The 27981-nt window shown below is 36.3% G+C and overlaps 1 protein-coding gene across 1 annotated transcript in view; it reads right to left on the reverse strand.

Annotated features, from left to right (window-relative positions):
* The window catches only part of LOC136855446 (pleckstrin homology-like domain family B member 1), a 317769-nt gene that overhangs the window by 5744 nt on the left and 284044 nt on the right, over positions 1–27981 (reverse strand). The window contains 1 exon segment of the mRNA XM_067132489.1: positions 1064–1186. Coding sequence (XP_066988590.1) covers positions 1064–1186 — 123 coding nt within the window.

Consider the following 27981-nt stretch of genomic DNA (forward strand, 5'->3'; position numbering starts at 1 on the left):
GGACCTGCTTTTTGACATCAAAACTGCCAGTGTTACTTGGCCAAATACAAAATTCATTATTAGTTTTTTACTTTTATTACTTCCGCAAAATATTCTCTATAAATCTGACCTCTACATACTGATACCTCAAAGGTTGACAATGAACCGCAGGCCATCATGAAATTTTTAAAAATCCAAAACTAGAAAACGAACCAAAGTACTACGATGAACCTCTCATCTCTAACCAGCGAACTTTTAAAATATGCAGGGTAACCCTTCTTTTTCAACTTCTGAATTTCCCTCACTTTAGCCAATCAACATTTAAAATATCCAAGATAACTGTTCTTTCTTGACTAAATTCAGAATATCAAAGTTTTAAATCTATGCAAATAAAGCAATCGTATACAATTACTCTTAAAATATCAACAATACGTTTCGTGCTCGGAATTGCATAAGGATGACAACCATCAAATTTTAAATGACATTCAAAAGACAGAAAGGGGTGCATTTCCCATTCTCTGCAAAAATAAAAATAAATTGCACAAACAACAGAGTCCTACGAATACACCCCACAGTGTAATGAGAAGCATGCTACACAGACACATGCAAGCTCCTGAAAGGTACCGTAATAATATACACTAATTTCATACGTACACTAAATATGAATATATACACCACATACAAACTAATTAAGTAATCGATTACTGGAAGTAGATCAAGGGCATGCAGCAGCAAGTGAGCAGGTTCTACAAGGACCAGGGTCTGCTCGGTAAACTGAACAGGTGTGTATTACAAAAAAAAAAAGTAGGTGAAGGTTGATACATCTAAGGTGCACATGTCACAGAGGTCACTTATCAAAGGCCACAGACCCAGGACATGTTTCTAAAATGATACTAGACAAGGGAACAAACAAAGTTGGTGGTTGAAAGGTACGCAAGCAACATTCAACGCCAACTTGCAACTCTTGAAACTTTCTCGGTACGTATATAGCTTGTCATCGTCGCATTCAGAAGCTAATCATCGCTTACGTAAATCAGGCGAATACTGAAGGGATTCATGCTCTGAGGCCCGGCCGCTGGCTTACCTGTGTCCTTGCCTTCTCTCGGAATTTGACAGCTGCTTCGTTGGGGTCGCAGCATGACGATGCATCGCTTAGTGGTCGCGATTCTTCCGCACCTGTGGCCAGCTCATTCTCGCGCTGACGCATCTGAAAACAGGAGGGGAAAAAAGCAAATTTAATCTTCAGAAGTTTTCTGGTCTTAGGCCCAGCCTGAGGTTTCTCAAATGTTCTTGCATAATTAAAAACTGGAATTATTTATTTTCCCAGAGTATTTATTTATATTATATATTAAATGAAATTTGTTAAGTTTTATGGAGTAAAAGCATGATAAAAGTAAAGAAAAAACTAGTTATTCAAATATACAGGCATACTTGAAGACTGGAATTTTTTTCATATTTTCCAAGAGTATTTCATCTGTATTAAATGAACGTAATCTAAATTTACTGAGTAATCTAACAAATATAAGAAAAAGCATTTTCTTCTTTAATGCATGATAGAAACAAAGAAAAAGCCTTGGTTAAACGAAAAACATTTAACAATGGCCTAAAATGCTTCGAGACTCGTGCTCGTAACAGCTTCCGTGGTGTGCAACAATGCAACACAAGACTTACTTTGCAATAAAATAGCACTTACCCCACATTTACACGGCCACTTTTAAATATAACTATGTTACCAACGATACAGACTAAGAAACACGAAAAAGCAACAAACCTGATTTCTGAGAAATAAAACATATGGATCGCCAAACATGTTGTAGGACTAGTTTGTGTGAGTCGTTACCGTTGAGAGCTAGGGAACTGATGACGTCATAAATTCGTTGCTTTTCAAAAGCTTTCGAGTTTTTAAATTGTTTTCCCACTCTTCGTTATACACAACACAATATAGGTCTATCTTACAATCGTTTGCATCGAATAGTGTCTTTTTTTATTATTATTAGGCGTCTAACACAAGCAAAGTTTAAGGGCATCAAACTATTCTTGCGAAAATTACGCCAATAAATCCTGGAAAAAAGTAGTACCATACCATATTACTCAAGCGTATCTTTGAAATTTAATAAGCCAGTCATTTTATGCCAAAATCAAGACGATAATTCAAGACTCAAGTGTCACAGTGTGGTCCTGTTTGTCTGTTAAGTAATCTGGGAATTTCCTATTGTTATGAGTTGTAAGCATTTCAATATGCACAAGGAATCCATATTTCATGGAAAACTTAAAATATTTAAAGACGGCCTCTGCTGTGAGCAAGAATTCACGTTTAAATTAAATTCAAAGTTCAAGGATTCAAATGTTCAAAAGTAATCCTCTTTATAAGCAATGATTAAAAGTTCAAAAGTAAAGTGTATTGTTAGTAGTAAAGCCTCAAAAGTTTCTAAGGTAATTCTGGTGTCGAAGAATTAAAATGTTCTAACAGAATCTTTATTCTGCGTAAAGACTTCAATGTTCAAAGGTAACCTTCATAATGTTCAAAGGTAACCTTCATCTTGTGTAAGTCTTTTAAATGTTTCAAAGGTGAGGGATTAAAATGTTCGAAGGTAATCTTTATAGTGTGTAAGGATTTAAATGTTTAAAAGGTAATCCCCGGCACTTCCCCCTCTGCCGGCGAACACCTGCTGCTACACCTTCCGTACTCAAAAGTTCATTCACTCTAGCCACAACTTCCTGACGTGACATTTTTCATCACATGGACACACATTACAGTTTGCTGTACATTGCGATTTCAGCATAACCTCCATTCAAGATAGAGATAGAGAGGTACCTAGATGAGAGAGAGAGAGAGAGAGACAGAGACCGGGTGCAAATCGACAAAATGGGTCCAGGAAGTGACTCGGGTGACGGACATCAACAAAGCAATAAAGCAAGTTCTCTCCCTTCCTTCCTGAATCCTGCCCTGCTCTCCTACTCTCGCTTTCGATGACGACAAGGCCATCACAAACTGAAGCAACCTGAACAGTGGCAACACAAACTGAAGCAACTTAACAGTGAATCATGTGGTGGACAAACACATGCCCCCATGGCTACAACTATGCTAACATACATATATACTAACGCCGACCGCGTAGGATTAACCTCCGGTATTTACAACCACATACCATGACTCTTTCTAAGTGTACACTATTATACAGCCTCTAGAACTGTTCTTTCCTTTTCCCCATTCTTAAGGGAATGTTGAAAAGCAAACAACAACGAGTGAGGAATTTGCTGAATCTATTTGATTCATTTGAAAATGAGAGAATCGGTCTAATGGTGAAGTTTCAAATAAAGAACAAAATCGCATCGGGTAGAGCTAGTAAGAGTGTTTCAGTAACCTTAAACAACAACGAGAGGAGTTAGATATATTTTATCCATGTTAAATGAGAGAATCGTAATAATGATGCGAATCATATAAAGAACAAACACGCATCGGCTGGAGCTGGTTAACATAACATTACGAGTGTTTCAGTAACAGCGGAGTATCCAAACTTGTCTTCTTTCTTCTTCTTCTTGTTCTTCCTGCACACTACTGCCACCTTAGGCAGGTGGTGTGAGCATGCCCCTATTCTCTAACCTATGCCCACCCTCTACCCCCTCCTTTTACCCTTAACTTGGCTCACTTCCTAGTACTAACAACCGAACTCAATACGGTAAAGAAAATTAGATACCACTGTGCATGGAGGCAATCGACTTAATGCAGGAGAATATTCTTTTAGAATTTCGTAAAGAATGTGGATTTACAATAGTAAATTGTTATGAATCGATGATTAATGATGATGAAATGTTACCACGTCATGTATATTTGTCAATGAAAACTAAAATCACGATATACAGTAGATTTCAACTGTCAATGAACAGCAGACGCATAAGATTTAATAACTCAAAGTTGACATGAGAGAAAAATGAGTAAAATCCAATGTAGTCTATGTATTAGGAAGAAATAAACTTTGTATTTAAAGCAATACGACTATTTCTGTACAAGTCTCCAGCAAACTACTTGAAATCTCAGACTGAATTCACAAACAGATCTTTAATAAACAAATACAGACGAAGAAAGAGAGAGAGTAAATGTGGCAACAGATCTTAGTAAATAGGATTAATCGTGATTCATCCTAATAGGCCACACCTTGACAGCCTGTGTCATTAAGAGCCTTGAGTAATTGTGTCCAAAAACACGTCTCCTTTTCTACGCTTTGTTTGTTGACACTTAAGGTTTATAACTTATTGAACGAAATAAAGGTTTACAACTTACTGAACGGAATAACAGTCTTTTATCTACGTAATTCTTTGTCGATTTAAATAGCACTGTGTGCAATATGAAGTTGCGTTCTCGCATATATCTAACTTAAGTGAAAAAAGGTTGCTGTAAATTACTCTAAAACTGTAACGTTAAGCGGCACTGAATACAGTAATGTTTCATCGAATATCAAAGTTCTTGAACTCTCAGGTGAAATTTAGTTCACGCGGAAAGCTTCTTTACTAATGCGAGTTATTAACTCTATCATCATTACAAATTACTGTAGATCCCTAACATGAATTCATGCTTAAACTATCAATAGGACACTAATGCTCTATGAATACCCAAAATAATAAGATCATTCACTTCAACACATCTAGAGGTACCAATGTACAGAGGAGGAATGCGGAAACCTTTATGGTAAGGAAATTCTAAAATAAGAATGCATAGTCCATGTAATGATTTATGACAACTGTATTAACACTGAAATTTCATATAATTGTGTTTTGAAGGTATATGTAATTGTGTCGTGAGTCACTGTTGCCTAAATTTACAAGTTATCAGAACAAAATTTGAGATTGATTTAATAAATTTTATAATAATCAGAAGGGATTTTACGATCCCCGAAGAAACAAAATAATCGAATATTTCACAGGGACGAGAGCGCACAGCCACAAACACACGGGTTCCCTACACAGACACACACCCCACAATGCTCACTGATCAAATACTGTGGCGAGTTCCCACATCCAACACGCCACAACTGCTGGTGGCTGTTACTACTCCGAGGACGAGAGATACACACACAAACGCACGCACAAACAAACGTAACGTCCCACAACAACCTTCAACACTTTGTTCGACGAAACATCTGCCAACTTCCTGCTGAGAAAAAAATCGACGGCCAATCAAATGAGTTTTTTTTTTGGCTAAATTATTTATATTAATTGACGCTCTTCCTCAAAACGATTTGGGTGTTCATTTCTGCACTTCCTTATTCATCTCTCTCTCTCTCTTTAATATCACTTGTGAGACATGAATATCTGTGGATAGTCATTACATTTTTATAAAAATACTCGTACAGATTTAGGGTAACAGTCATTGAATAAAGCATTTACATAATAGCTCTCCTAGATTATGTAAACTATTCTTCACTGTCTTATACCAGCTGCATACCTGTGTCGTGTACAAGTAATTAATAGATTTCGTATAGCTATACCAAATATAGTAATGTATATTTTTTTGTTAATGAATAGCCAAACTTGTAAGTTTTTCATTACTGTACAATTTACATCATGCAAGAGTATTTTTCTTAATCCGGAGATAAACACCTAGAGTAGATATCATTTTAACCAACGGTGTAGGCTGAGCGTGAGCTTCTGCCAGTCACGATCATCTTCCATGATATCAACTGCGTATATTTAACGTTAGCTCTGAAGTATTATACATAATTAGTGTTATTTTTCTAGTTCTAAGAGAGACTTTGCTTCTATCCCAATTACTTATGTTTCTATGTCGATTCTCAGCGGACTGGATCGAATTCAATAAGTTTGATCAAAGACAAAGTATTCTCGCTATCTCCTCTCTACAGGTACTATATGGGCCACTGTTCCCGTTAATGCTCAGATCAAATAGAGGATCCTATGATTTGAAAGGTTCTCAAATACAGGTATGGTACCCTACACAAAATTAAATAATCTTCGGTCAATACCAAACTAACAAAGAAGAATCCACAAGTATTCTGCAGTTACTTGTACGTGAACTAACAGGACATCACGTTCACTTAATGCAACTTTCTACATAGATTTTTACGTTCACTTATGCAACTTTCGACACAGATTTAAAGACACTCAAAATATGTTAAACATAGATTTAAAATAAAGCCATTCTCAAAACATTATGTTAAACAGATTTAAAGTAATTCTCAAAATATTATGTTAAACATGTTTAACTTTTCACTAAAAATGGCTGGTTACAAGTACGGTTGATTTCATTTAATTAAAGTGCGCAAAAATAAATAAACTTAAAACTCTAAACTGTACTCGATATGGAAACTTATCGATTCTAATTTCCCCACAAGGTGGCTACAAGAGGAAACATATACCAATCATGGGAAATACAGATTGCAGTGACACAAAAAATTTCCTCTATTAAACTGTACCATTTTTCGGAAAACACGCGGGGAAGCAACTCAGCATCTACGAATATATGTCAGAACAGACCATGACAATGTGTAATTACCAATTAGGTTGGTTTCTCGGCCAAAGACCTAGAAACTGCGTTGCTGCAACCCGCTGTTATGAAAGAGGAAACTAGATTTGTCTGAATGAAGAAAAGAAGGAAAAGAAATCATTCAGATTTTAACTGAAGATTATGACTCCAAGCACCAACACTTGAAATATCTAAAATGACGAGTTTACAGCAACATGTTGGATTGGAATATAAAATTTAGGCCAAGTGCTGGGATCTATGAGGCCATTCAGCCTGATAATAATCTTGACATAATTGTAAGAAGAGAGAGAAAAGTATGATGGAAGAAAGAGAATATGAACGGAGATACAGTAAAAAAGAATGAAAGGGGTTGCAGCTAATGGCTGAAGGGACGCTAAAGCACCCTAAGCAACACCTACAGCGGACCTTATGAGGTCCCCATAAAGGATACAGAATCATATTACCTCGCAAATAGATGCCTACAAACGTCTCGGAACCCCGAGAATTCCTACTAATCATGTCACCATCGACTGGCTTTCCCTGAGAAAAAAAAAAAAAACAATGACTCGAGACCCGGAATTAACAAACTGGAACTTGCATTTCTGCCTTCTGACCATTCCGGATGGTAACAGCATAAAGATGTGCGATAAAGCACTACTGGATTCAGAGTCCTCTCTTCGTCAGGAGAACGTCTGATGCTAAGGTCACGGGGGACCACCCCGACCAGAGCGCTACGGTTTACTTATGTACTTACCGGACAGTTTAAGTAGCCACTAAGTGTTCACGTGGACGTATGTGTTGACTCAAGTGATCAAGGATAGGTGATGAGGAAATACACTTTCTGTATAAATATCAAGGGGGAAAAACGTTACACCATCATACGTGGTGGGAATTTCCATTTGAATCGTGGCTTTGTAGGAAAGCCACGATCGGGTGGGCGTCACGAAAGATTTGCGCGCGCTTATTTAAAAGTGCGCGAGCATATATCCGTGATTTGAAAGAGAGAAGGATAGGTTTGTATTTTACATAATCATACCATCCTTGGGCTGCCCAGGTAGCTACAATAATTACTCTTCAGTTACGGGGGATTCCCCAACGTAAAAAAAAAATGTTTTTTCCTAATATGAAAATAAGACATCTTTCATTTTCGACACGTGCTTGTAGTAAACACTTTTAATACCAATGTAAATATATGACTGAGTTATTACAATTTAGTTCCATTCAAGATACGCTTAAACGAGGGCAACAGTGTTTTAAGAGTAGCATCATTTGACAAATCAAGCTGCGCGGGTAATACTCCGCTGGGCTTATCTACTGATGGTAAAAATAGTCGGATTATGTTAAGCCGCATCCTTGAGAAAATAGGCAAAAGATACAAGCCGTTTCCTTTTTAGCTCATCATTTAAGGAAAAAAATCAGTTAATATTATTGAAATATGATAATTATATATTCTTTGCTACTTATACAAATGATTTGCAAGATCAGTGAAAAATCTGAAGATAGAAATATAGTAAATATCATCAGTGCCAACAGAACTTTTAAAAGTATTTAAGGGTTTAAGTATTTCAAAGTACTTGGATTGATTTACAGCTAAAGGGAAAGACTAATTTTTGTCTACTTAACACAGACAAATTAAAAATGAACCAACAACTGCTATTGCATTGCAAAAATTAAAAGAAAAAAAAACATTAAGCGTGCGTGAGTGTTCAGCATATTATGAAGACAGTAATGTGTTGCGAGTGTGTGCGCGTACAATTATGTGCACTTAAGAGCGCGCGCGAGCACGTGTGTGTGTGTGTGTGTGTGTGTGTGTGTGTGTGTGCAGCCCGACCAGGCAGATGCCAAGACCAAGTGAAACACCATCAGGTGTACCCAGTGTCTGCCATCTCGTTACTTTACACAATTGCTCCGTACATACCGTGCATAAGTATAACGGCCCCGGCGAAGTGAGTACGAAATTTACTAACGAAAAAAGTATTTTAAAGTATGTGGTGTGTTTGAGAAAAGCAGGCTTAAACAAAACCTCATTTATGACAAAAACTTTCAACATAAGTAAACGCCAATCAAACTATGAAATTGATCAGTCATGTTGCATGAAAATGATTTAATTTTAAATTCTGCCTTTTTTTTGGCGAAAAGCTTCGATCAACACCTATCCAGTATATAAAAACAAAATGAAAACTTAAAAGAACCCTTTGAATTTAAATGAGGACAATCAACCTTCAGCAGAATGCTAACAAATAATATAAACGATTTGTTTAGTCAAAGGAAGGTGAACTGCATCTTCCGAGAGTGTACCTAAATTTGTTTGTCTAAACAAACCACAAACGACTACAAAAACTGAACTGGAATGTTAATTCTCGAGTCAACACTGCAAATGCTTCCTACATTTAATGAGTAAACAGTATTGAGAGAGAGATTAATAAAAACAGTTCCCATCCTCATCTGAGAGAGAGAGAGAGGCACAACGCTGTTGACCTCCCCTTCAAACTAGACTCGGCACCCGGAAGAATATTTAAGAGCTTTGAAGGTGGGTACAAGGGACGAAGGACAGCACATGCATCCTTTTGTACGTGCTTCGCAGGACCCATCATCCTTACAGAGGTATCACGTGGGTCGAGATATCACCTGGGTGGGGTTGAATGAGTCTACGAAGGTGAGGGAGTGAACGGCTGTCTTAAAAATAATTGTTAATAAAGATTTTCCTCAGCTGAAAACCTTTACGGACAGAGTCAACAGAATACACCCAATAACGTTCCAAAGGGAGAATTAGCCTGCAGAGAGAGACATGTTATAGGAAAGGATGATAAATGCATAAATACGAGGGAATGGAAAATAGAGCCGAGACACCTGAATTCCGTATTATTCATAAGAGAAGTAAAACAACAAGTGGGGGAACAGAACTAGGAAAACTGGAAATGTTGAAACATTAACAACAAAAACATCAAGAAGGGTAATAAATATTAAAGACAAAAAGGATCTCACGTCCCTAAAATACGAAAATACTTTGGATAATGTCCCCTACGACTTTCGACAAAAAATACCTAGTAACCAGGTACATTAAAATGCTCTTATATAAAAAGTTTGCCAAGTAAACAGCAATAATTAATACGACGCGTATAAAGATGAATAAAATCATTTTGAAATCTCGTTGCGTTCTAGGAAAACTCTGCATTTACTGAGAAGTTTAGTCAAACTAGATTTGACTTGTAATTCAACATAATTCAAATAAAAACTTGAACTGAGACTGAATGACCAAGTACGACCAACAGCGATGTAGACTTCCTAAAAGGAAATAATTTAATTATTTATGACTTGCATGCATGATTTTCAGTTCTTACAAAGCACAAGAAAGTACTGGTTTGGTCCAGATATGAATGGCTGTATTCAGTATCGTTTAACTGGAATTTTCCACTTTGCTTACGCGATTTGTTCTTATTCTTTATAATCGAAATACTCTCAATATTTTAATTTATAAAATTCAATTTCAACATGTCGAAACACACTCAATATTTAATTTCATACATTGGAAATTTTCGAACATGTCAAAACATCCTCAATATTTTATTCTATAACTTTAAATTTTAACATGTCGAAACACTCAATATTTTCTCTTATAAATTGAAAATTTTAACATTTCGAAACACTCAATATTTTATCCTATAAATTGAAAATTTTAAAATATCGATACACTCAATATTTTATTCTATAAATTGGAAGTTTTAACTTGGATGTAACACACAGTCAAATCTGACTTTTCTATCATTCGTATTTGATAATCCTGTAGATCTTTGGGAAAAGAACCCTCATCTAAAAATCTTCCAGATGAAGCAAAGCCTCTGTTTCTCTCCAATTAAAGAACTATTATCCAATTTCGGTTTGAAAGCGTTGATTCCCAATCGATACTGGAGATGGTGGTGAAGACTTTCTTTTCTTTTCTTTCTTTTGCCAATGCGCTAATACACAATAAAATCATATGCAACAGATTTATTTAACTGAATGGGTGTATGGCACTTAAAAGCAAACTCACAAATTAGAGAATAAAAAAGTCATTCAGCGCCGTAACGGAGAAATCAAGATGTGAAACAATAAAGTAATAACGTGAAATATAAATAAACATTTTATAAAAAGGTGACTGGGAGAGCCTAGATTTTATCAAACCTTCCAACTACCTTTAAAAATGTGACGAGAGCATTTGTATCGCATTCCAAGTTCAAACCATCAGCCGGAAATGATCTCGAAGCTGTCACTGCCACAGTTTAAAATATCTATGGCAGTGTACCAGAATGGGATTAACCGTCAGCAAACTACTGGAGTTTGCACGCTCCGGGCACAGCTTCCTCTTAAACGACTGATAGGTCAAGACTCATGACTGCATGACATGCCCCATTTAAAGTCTTGTTAAAACCGGCTCTGTCCGACTTCTTGAACAGAGCGAACGAGACCAAGGCTGGACGCTTTCGCTAAGCGATTAGATTTAGTTTTTACTACGGATAAAAAAAATAAAAAGAGGCAATTCATTATGAACAAGAAGAGACAATTACTTTAGCAATATGCTCATAATATACGACACTAATCGTCACTTAACATCAACTGCAATCTCTTAAATATCTGCCAATTCACACAGCCTATTCTTCGCCATTCTGTGCGTTCTCATTTTCAAGGATCCTAACAAGGACAGGCATCATGCAGAAAAGGACTGATTCTAGTGGCACGTGTGAACACATCCCTAAAAAATGAAGGGAGGGGGGGGGCGGTTAATTCTCAGAGCTTTTTGAATTCAAAGCATGAATTTAATTGAACTCGTTCAGTCGCAACTTTGGTTGAAAATGAGTGAAGTTGTAGCACTTTCTGTATTTATCATCAATTAACATAAAGAAGTACAAACGCAGAATGGATATATATATATATATATATATATATATATATATATATATATATATATATATATATATATATATATATATATATATATATATAATCAGTTTTCCTCTTGGGGCAGGTGGCTCCTGTTCTCAACAATTTCTGGGGGGCGATGAGGCTGCTAGCCCCATGCCTTTATCTTGACTATGACCACCATAGTCGACTGAACACCACCTACATAATTCTCTACTTAGATCAACAAAGCACACTGAATCTTTATGTTAATGTGGCCAAAAACATTTCACCTCCGTGGAATAGATCTTAGTTCTTCCTAAAATGAGTAAATGGGATTTCTTAGAAGACCTATAACAACTTTTCCTCAGAAACTAAGAAAACTACATTAATACATTCCTTGAGAATTATGGAGATTAAATGATGAATGAATAATCTTTGCCTTGCCATTCAAGTATTAACATTTACGTTATGGTACAGTTCAAGAGATTCAAAAAGATGCTACGTCATTTCAATTACTGCGTAAGAACTTGAGTGGATACAGTCCATAAGTATCAGGATTCCACATAAAATGGAATTTATCTGACATTAATATTTACTGGGTTATGGTAAATGCCAAGTAATAGCATTTAACTTTTAAAAAGGATCTATGCGTGACAATTGCGGAAGTTCAGTTCTCTTGACGTCAATGAACAGGATTGGGAAATATCCTAAAATCCATGCCCATAAACGACTTATGACACACTGACTAGCATCTCTCTCCCTCTCTCTCTCTCTCTTTATATATATATATATATATATATATATATATATATATATATATATATATACATATATATATATAATATATATACATATATATATATATATATATATATATATATATATATATATATATACTGTAGAAATATGACTGGCAACTATTCACTTTTTAATCCTCATCCATTCTCTTAAGAAACACTCACTCTCTCATACTATTCACGTTTAATACTTCCATCCATGACTTGACACACTGACTGGCGCCTGCCTCTCTCTCTCTCTCTCTCTCTCTCTCTCTCTCTCTCTCATGTCGACTATTCAGCCCTGTTTACTGCTTGCGGATTCTGACATCTTAAACCTTCGAACCTTCCTCCTTTAGATATCGGTGCAACTCAAACCACGCCCCTTATCTCTCGTCGCCTGAAACGAATACCTCTGTGGACGCGCGGGTGACGTCTACAGTAAATGCAGCTCTCAAAAACGAGCAAGCAAGCAAGCAAGCATCAAAATAAGCTCGCAGGCGCGTTATCAAGGATCTGCAGAACGCCACAACAAATAACAACTACCATTAACTGGTTAGCAGTGGTGACAGTAGATTCCACTATTTCTAATTCAAATGTAACGATGATACTAGCAGTAGCAATTTTCATTTATTTCCACTACCTTCATCACTCTGACCAATTTTTTTAACTTGAAACATTTTTACATGTTTCCACCAATACTCAAGGCACACCCCCAACAGCTTCAATCCTCCTTGTGGATTCTGGTACTCGCAAATTACACAGCTCTCTCTCATATTAACAACCTGGATTACTTAATTTCATTATCCTCAAATAGAGATAAACGTTATTACTTCACGAATGACTTAATTGTCAAGGAAATCTATTTCTCAAAAATAGATGATAAAATACACAGAGTTCACATCACCTACAGAAGATGGAAAAGAAAACCGAGTTTCATCTGATAAAATACACAGAGATTTCATATCCCCTACAGAAAGTGGAAAAGAAACAGAGTTTCATTTTTAATGACAAAAGTGAAAATGGCGCACCAGCCATAGACAAACTGCATTCAAAGCCACTTTCAACTCAAGCAATTGGAAACTAAACTTCCAAACGACAAACTAAAAGTGTATTTTGTCATACTTCAAAAGATGGTCGTTTCTGCCAGACGTCGACTGTTCATACTTTCGATCACAGACGGAGCATTACAAATCAGATTTGGCGAGCACATGCTCGAGGGGCCCTTTCGATGACACAGCTTTTTTCGTCTGTAGTTTTTTTTATTTTTTCTCTCTCCCATATCTTACCAGAAACAGATTGAAGTTCGATTGGCAAGGGGAAAAAATTCAGAACGCAAACAAAGCCACGAATAAAAAGTGATTCTTATCTTCACTTGAGAACAATAGTGGTCACGGAATAAATCACTCACGGAACGCGCAATATATCAGATTTTATCCATTTTTATCTTGTTTTACAATAAGGCACTGAAAGAATTCTTTACAGATGAAAGCAGTTTTTATCTATCCCAGAATCTTGGGATGAGAATATAGTTATGCTCTCTATATTAAATATTCCCTCGGCTTTTCAAAAGCTCTACTTATGAAATTTGTCTAATTAACATCATGATAACACCAAGTGAGAAATTCATGTAAACTGATTCTATTTGTGACGACTCTTTATAGCCACCGAGGTAACAATAATCTGACAACGTGTCACTATGATGCATTAGTGATTCCTTATCTGAATTTCATTGTTATACGACGCCAACGAGTTTACAAATAACAACAAGCAAAACCAAGGTTACGACGCACGACCACAAACAGGAGCAATTCAAGTCACAAACACTTCGAAGGTGGCCTTAATGCGGAGTCGATTCGTGTGTTCACGGCGAGTCCTGCAAGTCTCCGCATAAAGTATGAGTTATCCATTTTATTTCTCCAGCTGTCATGATGAATTTTATTTTGGGGAGGGGGAGGAGTGGGGTAGGGACCTCCCCCCAAAACCCCGTGGTAACAATAGCATGTTGTCCTAGTCAATATATTTCAGAGCTTGGCTGATAAACCTGGTTACGAATTTTGAAGCCTAAATTAAAAGTTTATCGCAAATGTGACTAAATGCAGTCTGGGGATGAAAGATTCTCTCTCTCTCTCTCTTCTCTCTCTTCCTTCATTCTTCCCTTTTGTTATAACTAAATTGGGAGTTTATTGAAATGTGAATAAATACCTGGTGGGTGAAAGAAATTCTCTCTCTCTCTCTCTCTCTCTCTCTCTCTCTCTCTCTCTCTCTCTCTCTCTCTCTCTCTCTTTCCTTTGTCATTCATTTTTGCTATAAACAAAAATTTAGAGTTTATTACATATATGAATAAATACACTCTGAGGATGAAAGTAACTCTCTCTCTCTCTCTCTCTCTCTCTCTCTCTCTCTCTCTCTCTCTCTCTCTCTCTCTCTCTCTCTCTCTCTCTCTCCTTCGTTCTTCCCTTTTGCTATAAATAAATAAGGGCCCGTGATACCCTTGCCAAAACCGAGCATAAAATCTGTCTTCGTGATCTAGATTTACTGGTGTATACAAACCACGCTGTTTATAGAATGCAAAGCTTAACTCGGGGCTGATTATCATCATCATTCAAGAGGTTTTTTAGGCAGTAAATACGAAATCAGAGTGATATAAGCAGCCATAACTGGAGATGTAAGCATGCATTATAGAACTGCAAGCAGGCAAAGGGGTGAAAAATTAAGAGATGGATTTAGGTCTTGAAAATGATAAAAACGAATATGACCGCTGCGGTTATTTCAGTTATAGAGGATCATCTTTGGACAGACAAAATTCCAAAAAAGATTATATAAGAAAACTAAGAGCTAAAGAAATATAATCATATTAAACCATTCTACAAGCACGACTCTAAAAGCACACAGCAAAGCACAGTCACAACATTCATCAGATTAAACAAACATTTACCGTCGAGGTTTTACAGGAACTGGACATGATCAGCACCGACTTCCTGCTTATTACAGCATCGAGTTAAGGGATGATTTTATCTTACAGACGACTTCAAAACATGTCCTGTACTCTAATACGTCTGCTGTAGATGCACGGACATGCTGCTACCAGGAAGTGACCCCCAAATTTTCTTTCTTTCTTGAACGAATGTCTGATATTTACAGATATTGACGTCTGGGAGAAAATTTATAAAACAAAAATTGGAAATTGACAAAAATTCGATTTCGTTCTGGACAGATTTGTGTCTGGTGTTAGTGATTTTTATGACCACTGACTGATTTTATTCGAATCTAGTTTGGCGAGAACTTTAAGCTCCTTAAATCCTCTAATACTGTTAATCATTAAAGTTACAAGAACCTGCGAACAGAATATGTAACCAAGCTTAGGATCACTGTATTGAATAATAAAAAATGAGTTTTTTTTCATATGCCACGTGAAATACGTCTATCGTCAACTGCTTTTAGTTGCATGAGAAATATATTCAGGATACTGTCTCTTAGATTTTACTGGTAATACTATGAAGTTTGTATGTAAAGAAAAAGAATCAATGCAACAACTTCAGTTCAGTACAAAAATGAGCACCAAGAACATCAATAAATTAAAAAATCATCGCTTCAGAACTTGCAAAACACTCCCACACCTTTGTTTAAATGCCTCACACAAAACAGAGACTGAATTCAACAGAAAAGCCAATAAAAATTACAAATAATCTACTAACACATCTTTTCCATTCTGCAACAACCCCCACCCCCCAAAAAAACACCTCTGAAATGCACACCTGAGTGCAAGGCGTACTAGCCCAAGGGGCCATGGAGTTCAAGTAAATTCAGTTGTTCTTAAGACAATGAAAAATACGACGACTCATGCAGTAAAACAGATTCCCTCTCTCTCTCTCTCTCTCTCTCTCTCTCTCTCTCTCTCTCTCTCTCTCTCTCCATCCCACCCTCACCTCTGAAGGGTTAAGTGTAGACGATTCGAATCGATTCATTAACTACATTTCGTGTAATTAATGTATTCTTAACCATACTGCATACCAGGGAAACGCTATAGCATATGGATGTTCTCACTTTATTTGCTCTTTGACAGACGTAACATCTCACTCTCTCCCATCTCAGTTAATATTCCCTATGCTGGCTGAAATGGATGATGGGATCTATCCATATTACTAGCGCTATCTTCTAACGGAAATTTATATATATATATATATATATATATATATATATATATATATATATACTATATATATATATATATATATAAGTGGTTTTTTTGTGGTCTTCTACAATGTAATAATTTGGGGCGCGTTCTATCAGCAATCGAACACAAAACAACAAAATTATAATTGATTAAAGTTAAACAGCAAAGAAAGGTTTCTCACACTTGTCAGGAATCGTAAACATTATTTACGACATACATCAAATAGTGATTCTTTGTCCGGGAAGCATTATTTAATTACAATAATTATATATCACTATTTACTTCACGTTCAGCTGCACCTGTTACAAGAAGATGCACTTAAAGAGATACCAAGACCTTGTTCTCCCAAAAAGTTACATACAGTGGAGCGTAAACAGACCAGCTGATTGGAGCGAGTGATTGCTCTCTCTCTCTCTCTCTCTCTCTCTCTCTCTCTCTCTCTCTTTCCAAAACCTGAAAAACCAGTTGCGCCAAGGACGTAAGTTTACCTAACCTACTTGAATAAAACTAGCCAGGCAGTACACTGTCTGGTGAGGTTACGTAAAGCTTTATCCCATTTATGTGATTAAAAGGGCTTCATGTACAGTATATATACAGTAGTAGGTGCCCAAACTGGTACCAATAGCTTTCAAGTTTTGCTTTACGCAAAGGAGAATCCATAAACCATATTTTAACCTAAGGCTAGCTTTATTTTATGTGCCCGTGATACATAAGATAAAGATTCTTTCCCGATATCCAGTTCTGAGGAAGAATACATAACTCCAAATTTCAAAATAAAATAATTAAAATCAGACTGCATAGTTACGGAAAATCTGCACAAGAATTGGGGGATTCACTTATTAGTTTAGTTAGTGTCTCTAACTCGTTTTCTACGTTGAAGACTTACAGAAAACGAACATGGTCGGTTACCCGAAACTACGGTATGTTCCATGGCATACAACTTTATTCTCTCTCTCTCTCTCTCTCTCTCTCTCTCTCTCTCTCTCTCTCTCTCTCAGAAATTCTACATGTTTGTAACTCATTTTTAAGTCACGATTTTACTGACTCAAAATATATAAAACTAGCGACTGTCACAGGGAGACTGGCATCTAAATCTAGTATAATATTTAAGAACTGATCAAATTATACGGCAAGGTAGTTCACTGGAAGAGATGCCGGAGAAAAGAGGTCTTTAGAGACAAGTATTCAATGAAGACAAAATTTCATTTGGAAAGTAACGGGCTGATGGAGCGTAGAAGAATATTTTAACATAAGAGAATTAAAAAGTTGACAAATTGTTCATGTCTCGTGAAGTACAACACTGAATCCACACGCAGACTTTCATTTATTTTTCCCTCTTAGAAAGCACCATTCCAAGACATAAGTTTCACTTATAAAAGAAGAACGAAAACTATTTGAAGGAACTCACTATCACGAAACCATACCTATATCTCGAGTTCTCGAATTTATGACTATCATTCCTGACTCCCGCAGGTGTATACCTCGCCTGATTTGAGAGAATTCTTGGATGAAGCTTAAGAAACAAGTTATTTGAGAGGTGCAAACTGATGGCAACGATATAGAGTACATATATATATATATATATATATATATATATATATATATGCTATATATATATATAGTATATTGGGAAAATAGTGTAAGATATTTATTGCAAAAGAACCTACAGCTGTTTGTCTATATTTGGACAACGAATGGAGTCATCAGTAATTTTTCGGAAATGAAGATAAATTGGTAAATGTTTCTCATTGTACAGAGACGCTCAGATGACATCAATGGAAACTGAAATTGAAAAGCGGACCCATACCAAAACTATAGTGTGAGTAAAACTGATTATTATGAAAACATATTAATAAAATCTTGCTACGTCCACGGGAAGTGTTCAACTCTCAAGTTATATTGTCTTGAAAACACACCGTTAAAATAAGATTCATTCTCTGATGAGAGAAATAGAAAACAATGCCGGTTCTCGTCCAGAGAATGAGCAAAAATGTTAAACGAAAAAAAAAGTTATATGAAAAGCATCTAGAAAAGTATGGTTCCAAAATTTCATGAACACCGTTACACACAAAAAAATATATAAAATTTGTTCATATTTTACGCATTTTTCGAAAATATATACATGCATAAATAAATAAATAAACAATAACCTCGTAAAAGGTAGCACCCTAAGCCGTAAATGGAGTAAAGAAAAAAATGGAAAACATATCAGTATTTCATTGGATAGGTCCACTGGCTATGATCTAGGCATTTGCATAAAAATGAAAAACAGAGAGAGAAGAGGAGGAAGAGAGAGAGATGAGAGAGAGAGAGAGAGAGAGAGAGAGACTTACAAAAAATGTGGAATTTAACAATTCAACACGAAGGGTTGCAACCAGCTTAAAAGCAGTTTAATGGCATTACAACAGGGATATAGCCTGAACTAACCTTCCTTTGACCTAACCTTGACTTAGGCACAGTGCCTTGACCTAGCCTGACCCCTCGATTGCTAAATCGTACATAGCAGAACGAAGTGAGCGCAATTATTCTGCGATTGTTTGAATTTCCGATGACACTCATCATCCTATATAATATTTTGATTCTGCTATCTGCGGCTGCTGGATTATCACCTACAGGCGTTTTACTGGTTTGCCCATAGGCCTACTTCTGCCGAATTATGGTCAGAGCACACGTGTCGTTCCTGCCTGATAGTGTGGACTGGGCCTAAGAGTGTAATTTATGTCAGAAGTTCTGGCAGACTAAATAAAACCACAGTGGTTATTATAAGTCTTCGCGTGTTAGGATGATATTAAAAGTATGCAAACATTTTCAAACAATTTCAATTTGCTGGAAGTAGGTGTAAGGTTGTATCTGACAACCGTAAGTAAATCATACGTAGGCACTGAAATATCATCATCATCATCATCACTGAAATATGACGCAATGCAAATCAAAAGGGGAAAATAGATGGCACAGTTTTAATAAACAGTCTTAACATTCCTTTCTTCTTCAAACAATGCTCAGCCCTTTATAAAATAGCGCACAGACGCCACCAGAAATATTGCTCCAATGTTTTTCTCGTAATATTCAAAAACTAGGACAGGAAATCTTTCCTAGCTTATTCGTCGTTCATGTCTCCTTGAATATAAGTAATAGTGACAACAGTGACGATGTAAGAACTAAATAATATCATGCTATTCACCTCTGGCATTAAATGTGTGAATCTGATGGAGATTCTCTTAAACTACATGCGCAAGTAATCAAAATGAAACGTTTTACAATATAAAAAGACGAGAAAACAATTTTGATTACTGTTGACACAAAATTCTATTACTGTATGGTTAAAAAAGTGTCAATATCATGAGAATCAAAGAATAATTCAATTTTTTAATCTAACGGGGATCTGCCCTTATTTATTTTTTAAACACGATCAGGGCATTGAAACATTAAACTTTACCTCAAAAAACATTTCAAAACCTGAAGGACGATGTACGTGTCAACTTCCAAACAAAGATTGATACAATCTATGTTTCTTTCAGCTCTCCGATTTATAATCTAGGTGAAAATAGGCTGCAGTAAATATCACATACACCCACCCCCAAAAAAAAAAATTTTTCCCTTTCCGTTGCCACGAGAATCTGACAACACGAAGAATGGAATTAAAAAATGGGGCATTCACCCACTGACAAGGCATTCCTCCTCCTGTTTTGTGCTGACCTACTAAAAGGGTTTTTTTAACCCCAATAATTTCACAAAGACAAGCGAAGTGCTTAACCGGCATCTATAACTGTATCCCATGACAAAGGGCTGCCTTATGAGCGTGTAAAGGAGAGAGACAAAAAAATACACCTTTGTAAAAAAAAAAAAAAAAAAAAAAAAAAAAAAAAAAGTGGGACGGTTGCCAAAGTACTGTATGGTATTGCTGAGCAGTTCTGTCGTTTTGAATGTCAAACTAGGGATATGAAACTTTGTGTGAATAAGATAGAAGACAAGGCTTAAATCTTAATGGAAAAACAAGCCTAGATGGGGATATGGACTGGTTACAGCATTAAGATAACACTGATTATTATTTTATTATTATTATTATTCAGAAGATGAACTTATTCAGATGGAACAAGCCCACATGGGCCACTGACTTGAAATTCAAGCTTACAAAGAATACGGTGTTCATTTAAAAGATGTAATAGAAGGTAATACGAACTACATGAAGAAAAGGGAAAATAAATTAATACACAAAAAGATAAAAATGTAAGCAATTTTTACTAAAATCGAAGAATTGCTTTACCGGTATTTAACGACTGCCCATAAAAAGAATATAATTTTATTTACATGAAATAAGAATGTTGTATTTCACGTCATATTCCAAACATATCCCTTTAACAAAACCACTGTAAACAAAACAATTTACTTATCTTTAATATCTGACGCCATGAACAACTATTCAGAAAAAGTTTAATATACCACGGCAGGTGGGAGTACATGAAGAATTTTACCTTGACAAAAGAAATAAAATTATAATGAAAAGGGCTATCTGTTACAATGACGAGTCTGCACAAAAAAAAAAAATTCTAAACATTTCTGGGAACTTATTTATCTCAACTCACATACCTGCTCTTATTTATTTACTTTAAACAACAATAATGAGACCAGTTGCTGAGAACGCGTATACGCAAATGCGAATTTCAACTACATACTCATAAGTACATAAAAGGAAGGAGAGAGAGAGAGAGAGAGAGAGAGAGGAACATCATCATACTAGAATGTCATAAGAATATCTTATTACCTTTCACCCACTTTCGCCATATGAACTGCAAAATTTAAAGAAAATTCTTACTTTTCATATTTAAAAGAAAATGTGAGACTATTGTTTATAAGTTTCGCATTATCACTTCCATTCATCTTAATCTACTTCTTTGAACTTGCTTTTATTTAAGATCAAAGACCAACGGGATGGGCAATCACGTGATCTCTCCCAAAATCAAGAAAAAGGAAGGAAAAGTAACGTCAGGCCGACTGAAACTAGGTCAACCATTTTAAGATAGTACAGGACAAAGTAAGCATCTAGAAAATTCGACTCTACATTCAATTAGAAATTTTCCCAAAGCTTACAGATTTCGGAGGAGCATAACAATTAATTATATGATTTCTGTATCAGTGTCCCCTTACCTTTGGAAAAAATTATACTATAGAAAACGGGCGACATAAATACGCTGCTATACCACCCACTCAGAGTCACGGGATAAATTCGACCACAAAAACACCCCGGCTTGGAAATCCTAGCTGACGAACAGCAATGGGCGTGGGACAGGTGTTTCGTGTGTTAAGCGACATGTGCACTTCCGAGTCCTTAAAAACCGGGAATATCTTGACACTTAAATATTAAAAATTGGCGAATCAGTGTCGAGTGTGTTCACTTTTATCCAGTGCAATATCTCACGCTGCTTAGTATACGGATACTATCTGAGACTTAGAGATGGAAATTCACGACTAAAAACCAAAAACTGGTTTTAAAATTTTGTTAGAGTTGGGTTAAAATGGGTTATGCACGAAGCCCGTTTCTGAGAAAATCAATTGTGTTCGCTGGCCTAAAGAATGACTTGATAAAATGAATGCAATCAGTCGCTGAATCACGCAATCCAAGGATCACTGAACTTTGATCCTTGGGAGTGACTGATTCACTCATTTTACCAAGTCATTCTTTGTAAAGTTATGTGATCTTTGGATCACGCAATCCAAGGATTACCGAACTCTACAAGAAAAAAAAAATACTTCTTATAAGGCTACCTAGAAACTCGCAAGCTCATAGAAACATGGCAAAAATTAGTACCTATAGAAAAGACACTCATCTGCTACCTTGAGAGGTCTGAACATAGTGGGGACATTATTCAAACTTACTGCCTTTATTTGACCGTATTGCCAGGGGAATAAAAGACGAAGGACCCAAATTTCATGTAAGAATTCTACAATAGGACGAATAAGACCAGAATGGGGCTTTAATATTTGGGATATCTGAATAATACTTCTGTTTGAGAAGCTGACTTACCCATTCAATTACCTGGCCTTCCCACCAGGAACCTACAGAAACCTGATAGCCAAAATGCCGAGAAATAAATTAGAAATTAATTATATTCTCATCAAACATAACAGCAGTCAGTAGGACATACGGCATCTCGACCTTTCAAAACTCAGACACGGCAGTATCAGTAACATCGTCCGAAAGACTTGTCAAGCACATACAAATCTTCTCGTGTAAATGATTTCGCCATGAAATAAGGTCTCAATCCCAAGTGACATGAGCTATGGTTGCCATTACTCGTCGCAAGCATTATCATGAGAATTATTAGTCGCTGGATCTTGGATTACTGTTACATATATTTTGTGTCACTAAATCAGAAGTAAAGGAAGTGTGGGATTTGCAAGACGACGGTGATGAAGGGAAGGCTCTGAAGTCATTGTCGAGTTTGATATATTTGCTGGGAGTGAAAGGTGAACTGATTATAAAGACAATAAATCAAATCTAATGAGGTTTCTCTTGAAGACTTGTAATTTTTATCAAAGTGGGAGCCAGGTATTATGTACCCGACCTATTAATTAAAGCGGAAATATGATTCTAATATAAATAAAATTATTACATCCGTTAACAATCTGTCGTTGACATTTGAATAGTGGGGTATAATTATACACGAGAAATGCAAACATTTCCTTTACAAAACAAAGTTCAAACTCAGGTTGATCGTTCCCTAATGTATCAAATAGATATGAATTCACGGTTTCTTTTGACGTCCCAGAATTTATAGACAATCCATGTTTAGTGTCTTCCAAAACTAAAAACATATGGTAACAGTATTTCTATTTATTTGCAAACGAAATTTATCTATAGAGTCATAGGTTGAAATTATGAGTGTAGCAGTGACCCCCGTCTCATTATTTTCTCTGGGGCCACCCTTACAAGATAACGATTTAATATTGAAAATATATAAACACATATTAATTCCTTTATATGCATATTCATTAAAGCACACAAAACCAACAAAAAGAACACATATATAAATTCATTTATACACACATACCTCAAAATCAAGTAAACTAACAGAGAGAGAGAGAGAGAGAGAGAGAGAGGAGAGAGAGACCAGACAGTATTTCTCATCCTCATTGAATTCTACAACAGTATCAAGACCCACTGATCTAAAAGGACACAGCGCATCGCTGCGCGGAGCGAAGACATGTAAACACCTTATTAAGAGTGCTGTTATCGCCCTGTCATGAACGTCAACCACTTACAGACTGAGCTATAAGCTCAGGATGACAAGTGACGCTATCAATAATGAAGACAGACTGCAGGATGATCAAGAGGGGGTAATGAAGTTTCACGTTGATGGGACAAACAAAGAGGAAGAGGTCGAGATTTATCGGTGAGAGAGAGAGAGAGAGAGAGAGAGAGAGAGAGAGAGAGAGAGAGAGAGAGAGAGGAATATTTAATGAAAATGGTAAAGGTACCAGTCCCAATACAAGGTGATGGGGTCACCTTAAGATCGAGTTGCAATAAACGAATTCCATTATTATTATTATTATTATTATTATTATTATTATTATTATTATATTTCATTGTTGTTCTACTGACTTGCTTTCAAGGCTTCCACAGAATAGCACAATTGTGTGTAGCGCAAAAGAAAGTAATAATAACAAGATACAATTAAAACTAGAAAGGGATAAAACTGACAACGAATAAGTATGCAACAATATAAAAACTAACTACGACAGCCTATCTCTCTCATTTAACACAAGCGTTTATTGCACCTCCACCAAAACTGTTCTTAGTTTTACAGTCAAACGGATAATTTCCAATCCTTGGGCAGAGTAACGATATTCCCAAAGACCACCTCTTCCTTCCTGCTACTCCCCTGACCTTTTCATTAAACGTAAACTGTCCTCCTGATACTTCGCAGATTCCTAACATACCCCCTTCACACAACCTCCTGGAATTCGACAGGGGACGAAAAAAGTAAACTTGACTGCACACACACACCTCTGTTGTATATATACAGATCCTAATTTAAGCTACATTATGTTTAAATCGGCCTCCTAAGAATGCTCAGGCAAAATAAACCGCCTTCACCCTTTAGTCTTTTCTCAGATGGTATTTTTAGCCTTTACAATAATCAAGGTGGTAATTTTAAGAGCTTCAATAAACCAGCTGAGAAGGTTTTACAAGACAAGGATACTGGGAGGTTACTGGATACAAGTCTTTGATTTAAGGAGCATAACTCTGCCGCTAAATATAACTTTCATTATGGAGAGTTTATGAGAACTGACACAAAATTATTACTTTTGAATAAAAGGGGAAAAATTTACTTATGTAATGATTTCTATTTTATAGAAGTAAATTCTTTGGCCTTGTAATGATTTTAATTTTTACAGAAGTAGGCTTTTTTGGCCTTTGATTCAAAATAAGTTCTCATAAATTCACCACTATAAATGTTTGACTTAACCAATATAACTAAAATAAATTCAAGAACATAAAACCTTAAAAGCCCATTCAAAACCATTTTTAAAACTATTCCAAAGCCTCGGCATAAACCACTGGCAAGACTAAACCCTTGGTGCCCTTCCAAATATTTTCCGAGAGATCAATACTTGCAAAAGACAGATGGCCATTAGCAAAACGCTGGGAGGAAGAACCCGTTCATTTCGACTTCAAAAAATTTTCAATCTTCAGTTTATTTATTTTCAAATCTCATTAACTGATTCTGAAGCGAGTATTTCTCACCAGAGGGCTTTCAAGATACTTTGGCAACGAATATGCTTGCCCTAATGCCTTCACAAGTCATTAGTTATGTTTACTTACCAAACTGGCTGAGGAACTTAAGAAAAACATCTCATGACGACGAGACCGAGAAGCAGGAATGGAGAAAGGGAACAAACGTTGATTCTCCCTCAAAACATTTGAAAAATAAAAAAAAAAAAAGGTCGTTTCAGGAAGCTCCTGAGAAGACGATCAAGACGTCTCTTCAAATATCCAGAATAAGAAAAATAAATTCAGTTTTATTTCAAGGACCTCAATGATACCATAGCGAGACATAAGGTCAAGTTCTTTCTCATTTTACGAGCGTCAGAGCCTTTGAAGAGATTTACGCTATCAGTTTCAAAAGCAATTAGAAGCAAAAGGCTTGAGACTGTAGACGGGTCGTTAACTATCATAATATTCCCGAAAATCGCCAAAGCGCAAAAATGAGAGAGAGAATATAAAGACGACAAAGCGATGCACTTAAATGGGATGTGAAACTAGCAACTGCATTAGTCACCACGACAAATAAATGTTCGGTTTCTTTGAACCTTCCAAATATTCATTGTTTCTCGTACCAAGGACTCTGGAAAAAGTTTCGATTCATTCTTTCCTTTTATCTATATTCGTAATAAGGAAGCCGCCAGGAAACGAAGACAAACGCCTTTACATGAAGTTCAGATTCAAAGGGAAATCGAGACAGACGGCTGACAAAGCATGAAGGCCACAATATTAGAGGAAATCACGTGAAATCAAAAGGAATTCCACAATTTCGAAGCATAAACGTAAATAAATCGACCGACAAAGGGATTTAAACATTATCAATTCATTTGTTATTAAAAACATCCACTATCTATTACTCTCACCCAGCCGGGTGTTTTTTAACAAAAACACTGCCACCGATTTTTTATAGTTTTACAAACACTCCTCGTTTACAAACACGAGGAAAAATGAAACGCCAGCACCTTCATTAAATCAATCAAAACAACACGCAGGACCCGAGCAGAGATTATGTGACCTCTAAAGTGGAGCCAAAAACTAAAGAGATTATTTAAGATTATTTTTCATTAATGAGCTTAAAACAACAAACACATAACTGTGTCTCCTCCCCCCTAAGAAAAAAACCCGGTGCTTTAACCTTGACCTTGACGAAGCAAACACGTCAAAACTGTAACATCACGCCCTCTTGAGGAACTGCACAACTGTACGTTGATTGGTTACGTAACAGCAACTGTTTTCCATTATCACTCTCGGGAAATAATTATACCTAGAGGTGTTGTCAGCCATTAACCGCTAAAATTATATTAAAATATAATTATATTAGTATTACTATAGATGGTTATTAGCTCTATTAGTAATGACATCAATAACATTAACTTTCTCATTATAGTTCATTATTAGCCCTATCATTAATGACATATAAAAAAAAACACTGAATATCGAAATACTTATTACCCTTACAAGAAAAAAACACGACAGTAGAAAAACATACCAATTACCCTCACAAAAAAATAAAATAAAAAAACTAACTTTACCCTCACACAGGAGAAAAAATATACCAATTACCCTCACACGAAAATTAAAAAATTTAAAAAATAACATTACCCCTTCACCGAGACGCATCGTTAGTCACCTGAAGATTCCCTTCTAACCAATCAATAAATACATTTACGAACGACTGGCACCAGGGTTCCAAACAAACGCCCTTGCCAAAATTATGCATCACCCCAAGAAAATGCCAAACTGAGGTAATGAGTGCCGTGAAATGGCTGGGCATACTCCGGACACCAGGGTAGTTTACCCTTCGAAATTTAAAATAAGTTTACGCAAGGAAAAAAATAGCTTACGGTACGAAGTTTAGGGGAAAGTAAAGTTTATTTGGCAATAGTAAAAAAGGAATTAATATTTTAAGCAAGGAAAATTTTCATGTACAGTATGTAGGGATTAACAGCAGAAATGATAAGTATATTTTTCTTTTATTACTGGTTGAGAAGACTGAATAATTAAGAGCTTAGTGGCTGTGTGTGTGTGTGTGTGTCTCTGTGAGAGAGAGAGAGAGAGAGAGAGAGAGAGAGAGAGAGAGAGAGAGAGAGAGAGAGAGAGAGACCTATACCTTGCAATGCTATACAATTTTTCTTTATGCATCTGTTAAATTACATATTTTTTCAGTCTCTATCCCTTATAATATGATACTTTGATACTTATCATCTCTTGAAATCTCTTAGTTACAAAGACTAAATTTTAAATCTCTTAGTTACAAAGATTAGTTTTACTAAGTTTCTTGTTTTCTCTACTACCACGTACCATCGTAATCTATCTCATTTCGAAAAGGAAGATGAATTTAAATCTCCGTTTCCAACAAGAAACGTTTTTTTTTTTCTTACGGAGTTTCATACGGCGCATAAATAACAAAGACAAGAGACAAAACAAGAATTGGCACTGGAGAGAGAGAGAGAGAGAGAGAGAGAGAGAGAGAGAGAGAGAGAGAGAGAGAGAGAGAGAGAGAGAGAGAGAGAGACGTGTGTGCCTTGCAATGTTATAAAATTTTTCCTAGTTCAGCTGTTGTGAGAGAGAGAGAGAGAGAGAGAGAGAGAGAGAGAGAGAGAGAGAGAGAGAGAGAGAGAGAGAGAGAGAGACGTGTGTGCCTTGCAATGTTATAAAATTTTTCCTAGTTCAGCTGTTGAGAGAGAGAGAGAGAGAGAGAGAGAGAGAGAGAGAGAGAGACGTGTGTGCCTTGCAATGTTATAAAATTTTCCCTGGTTCAGCTGTTGTGAGAGAGAGAGAGAGAGAGAGAGAGAGAGAGAGAGAGAGAGAGAGAGAGAGAGAGAGAGAGAGAGAGAGACTGTCCCTCAGCCTTATCTCCGCGTCCCTTATTTCCTTAAAAACCCCCGGACTGATGACTAGGTGGTGCACGGGGGGAGGGGGGTGTGTG

The sequence above is a fragment of the Macrobrachium rosenbergii genome, chromosome 31 (genome assembly GCF_040412425.1).
Source record: "Macrobrachium rosenbergii isolate ZJJX-2024 chromosome 31, ASM4041242v1, whole genome shotgun sequence".
Lineage (NCBI taxonomy): Eukaryota > Metazoa > Arthropoda > Malacostraca > Decapoda > Palaemonidae > Macrobrachium > Macrobrachium rosenbergii.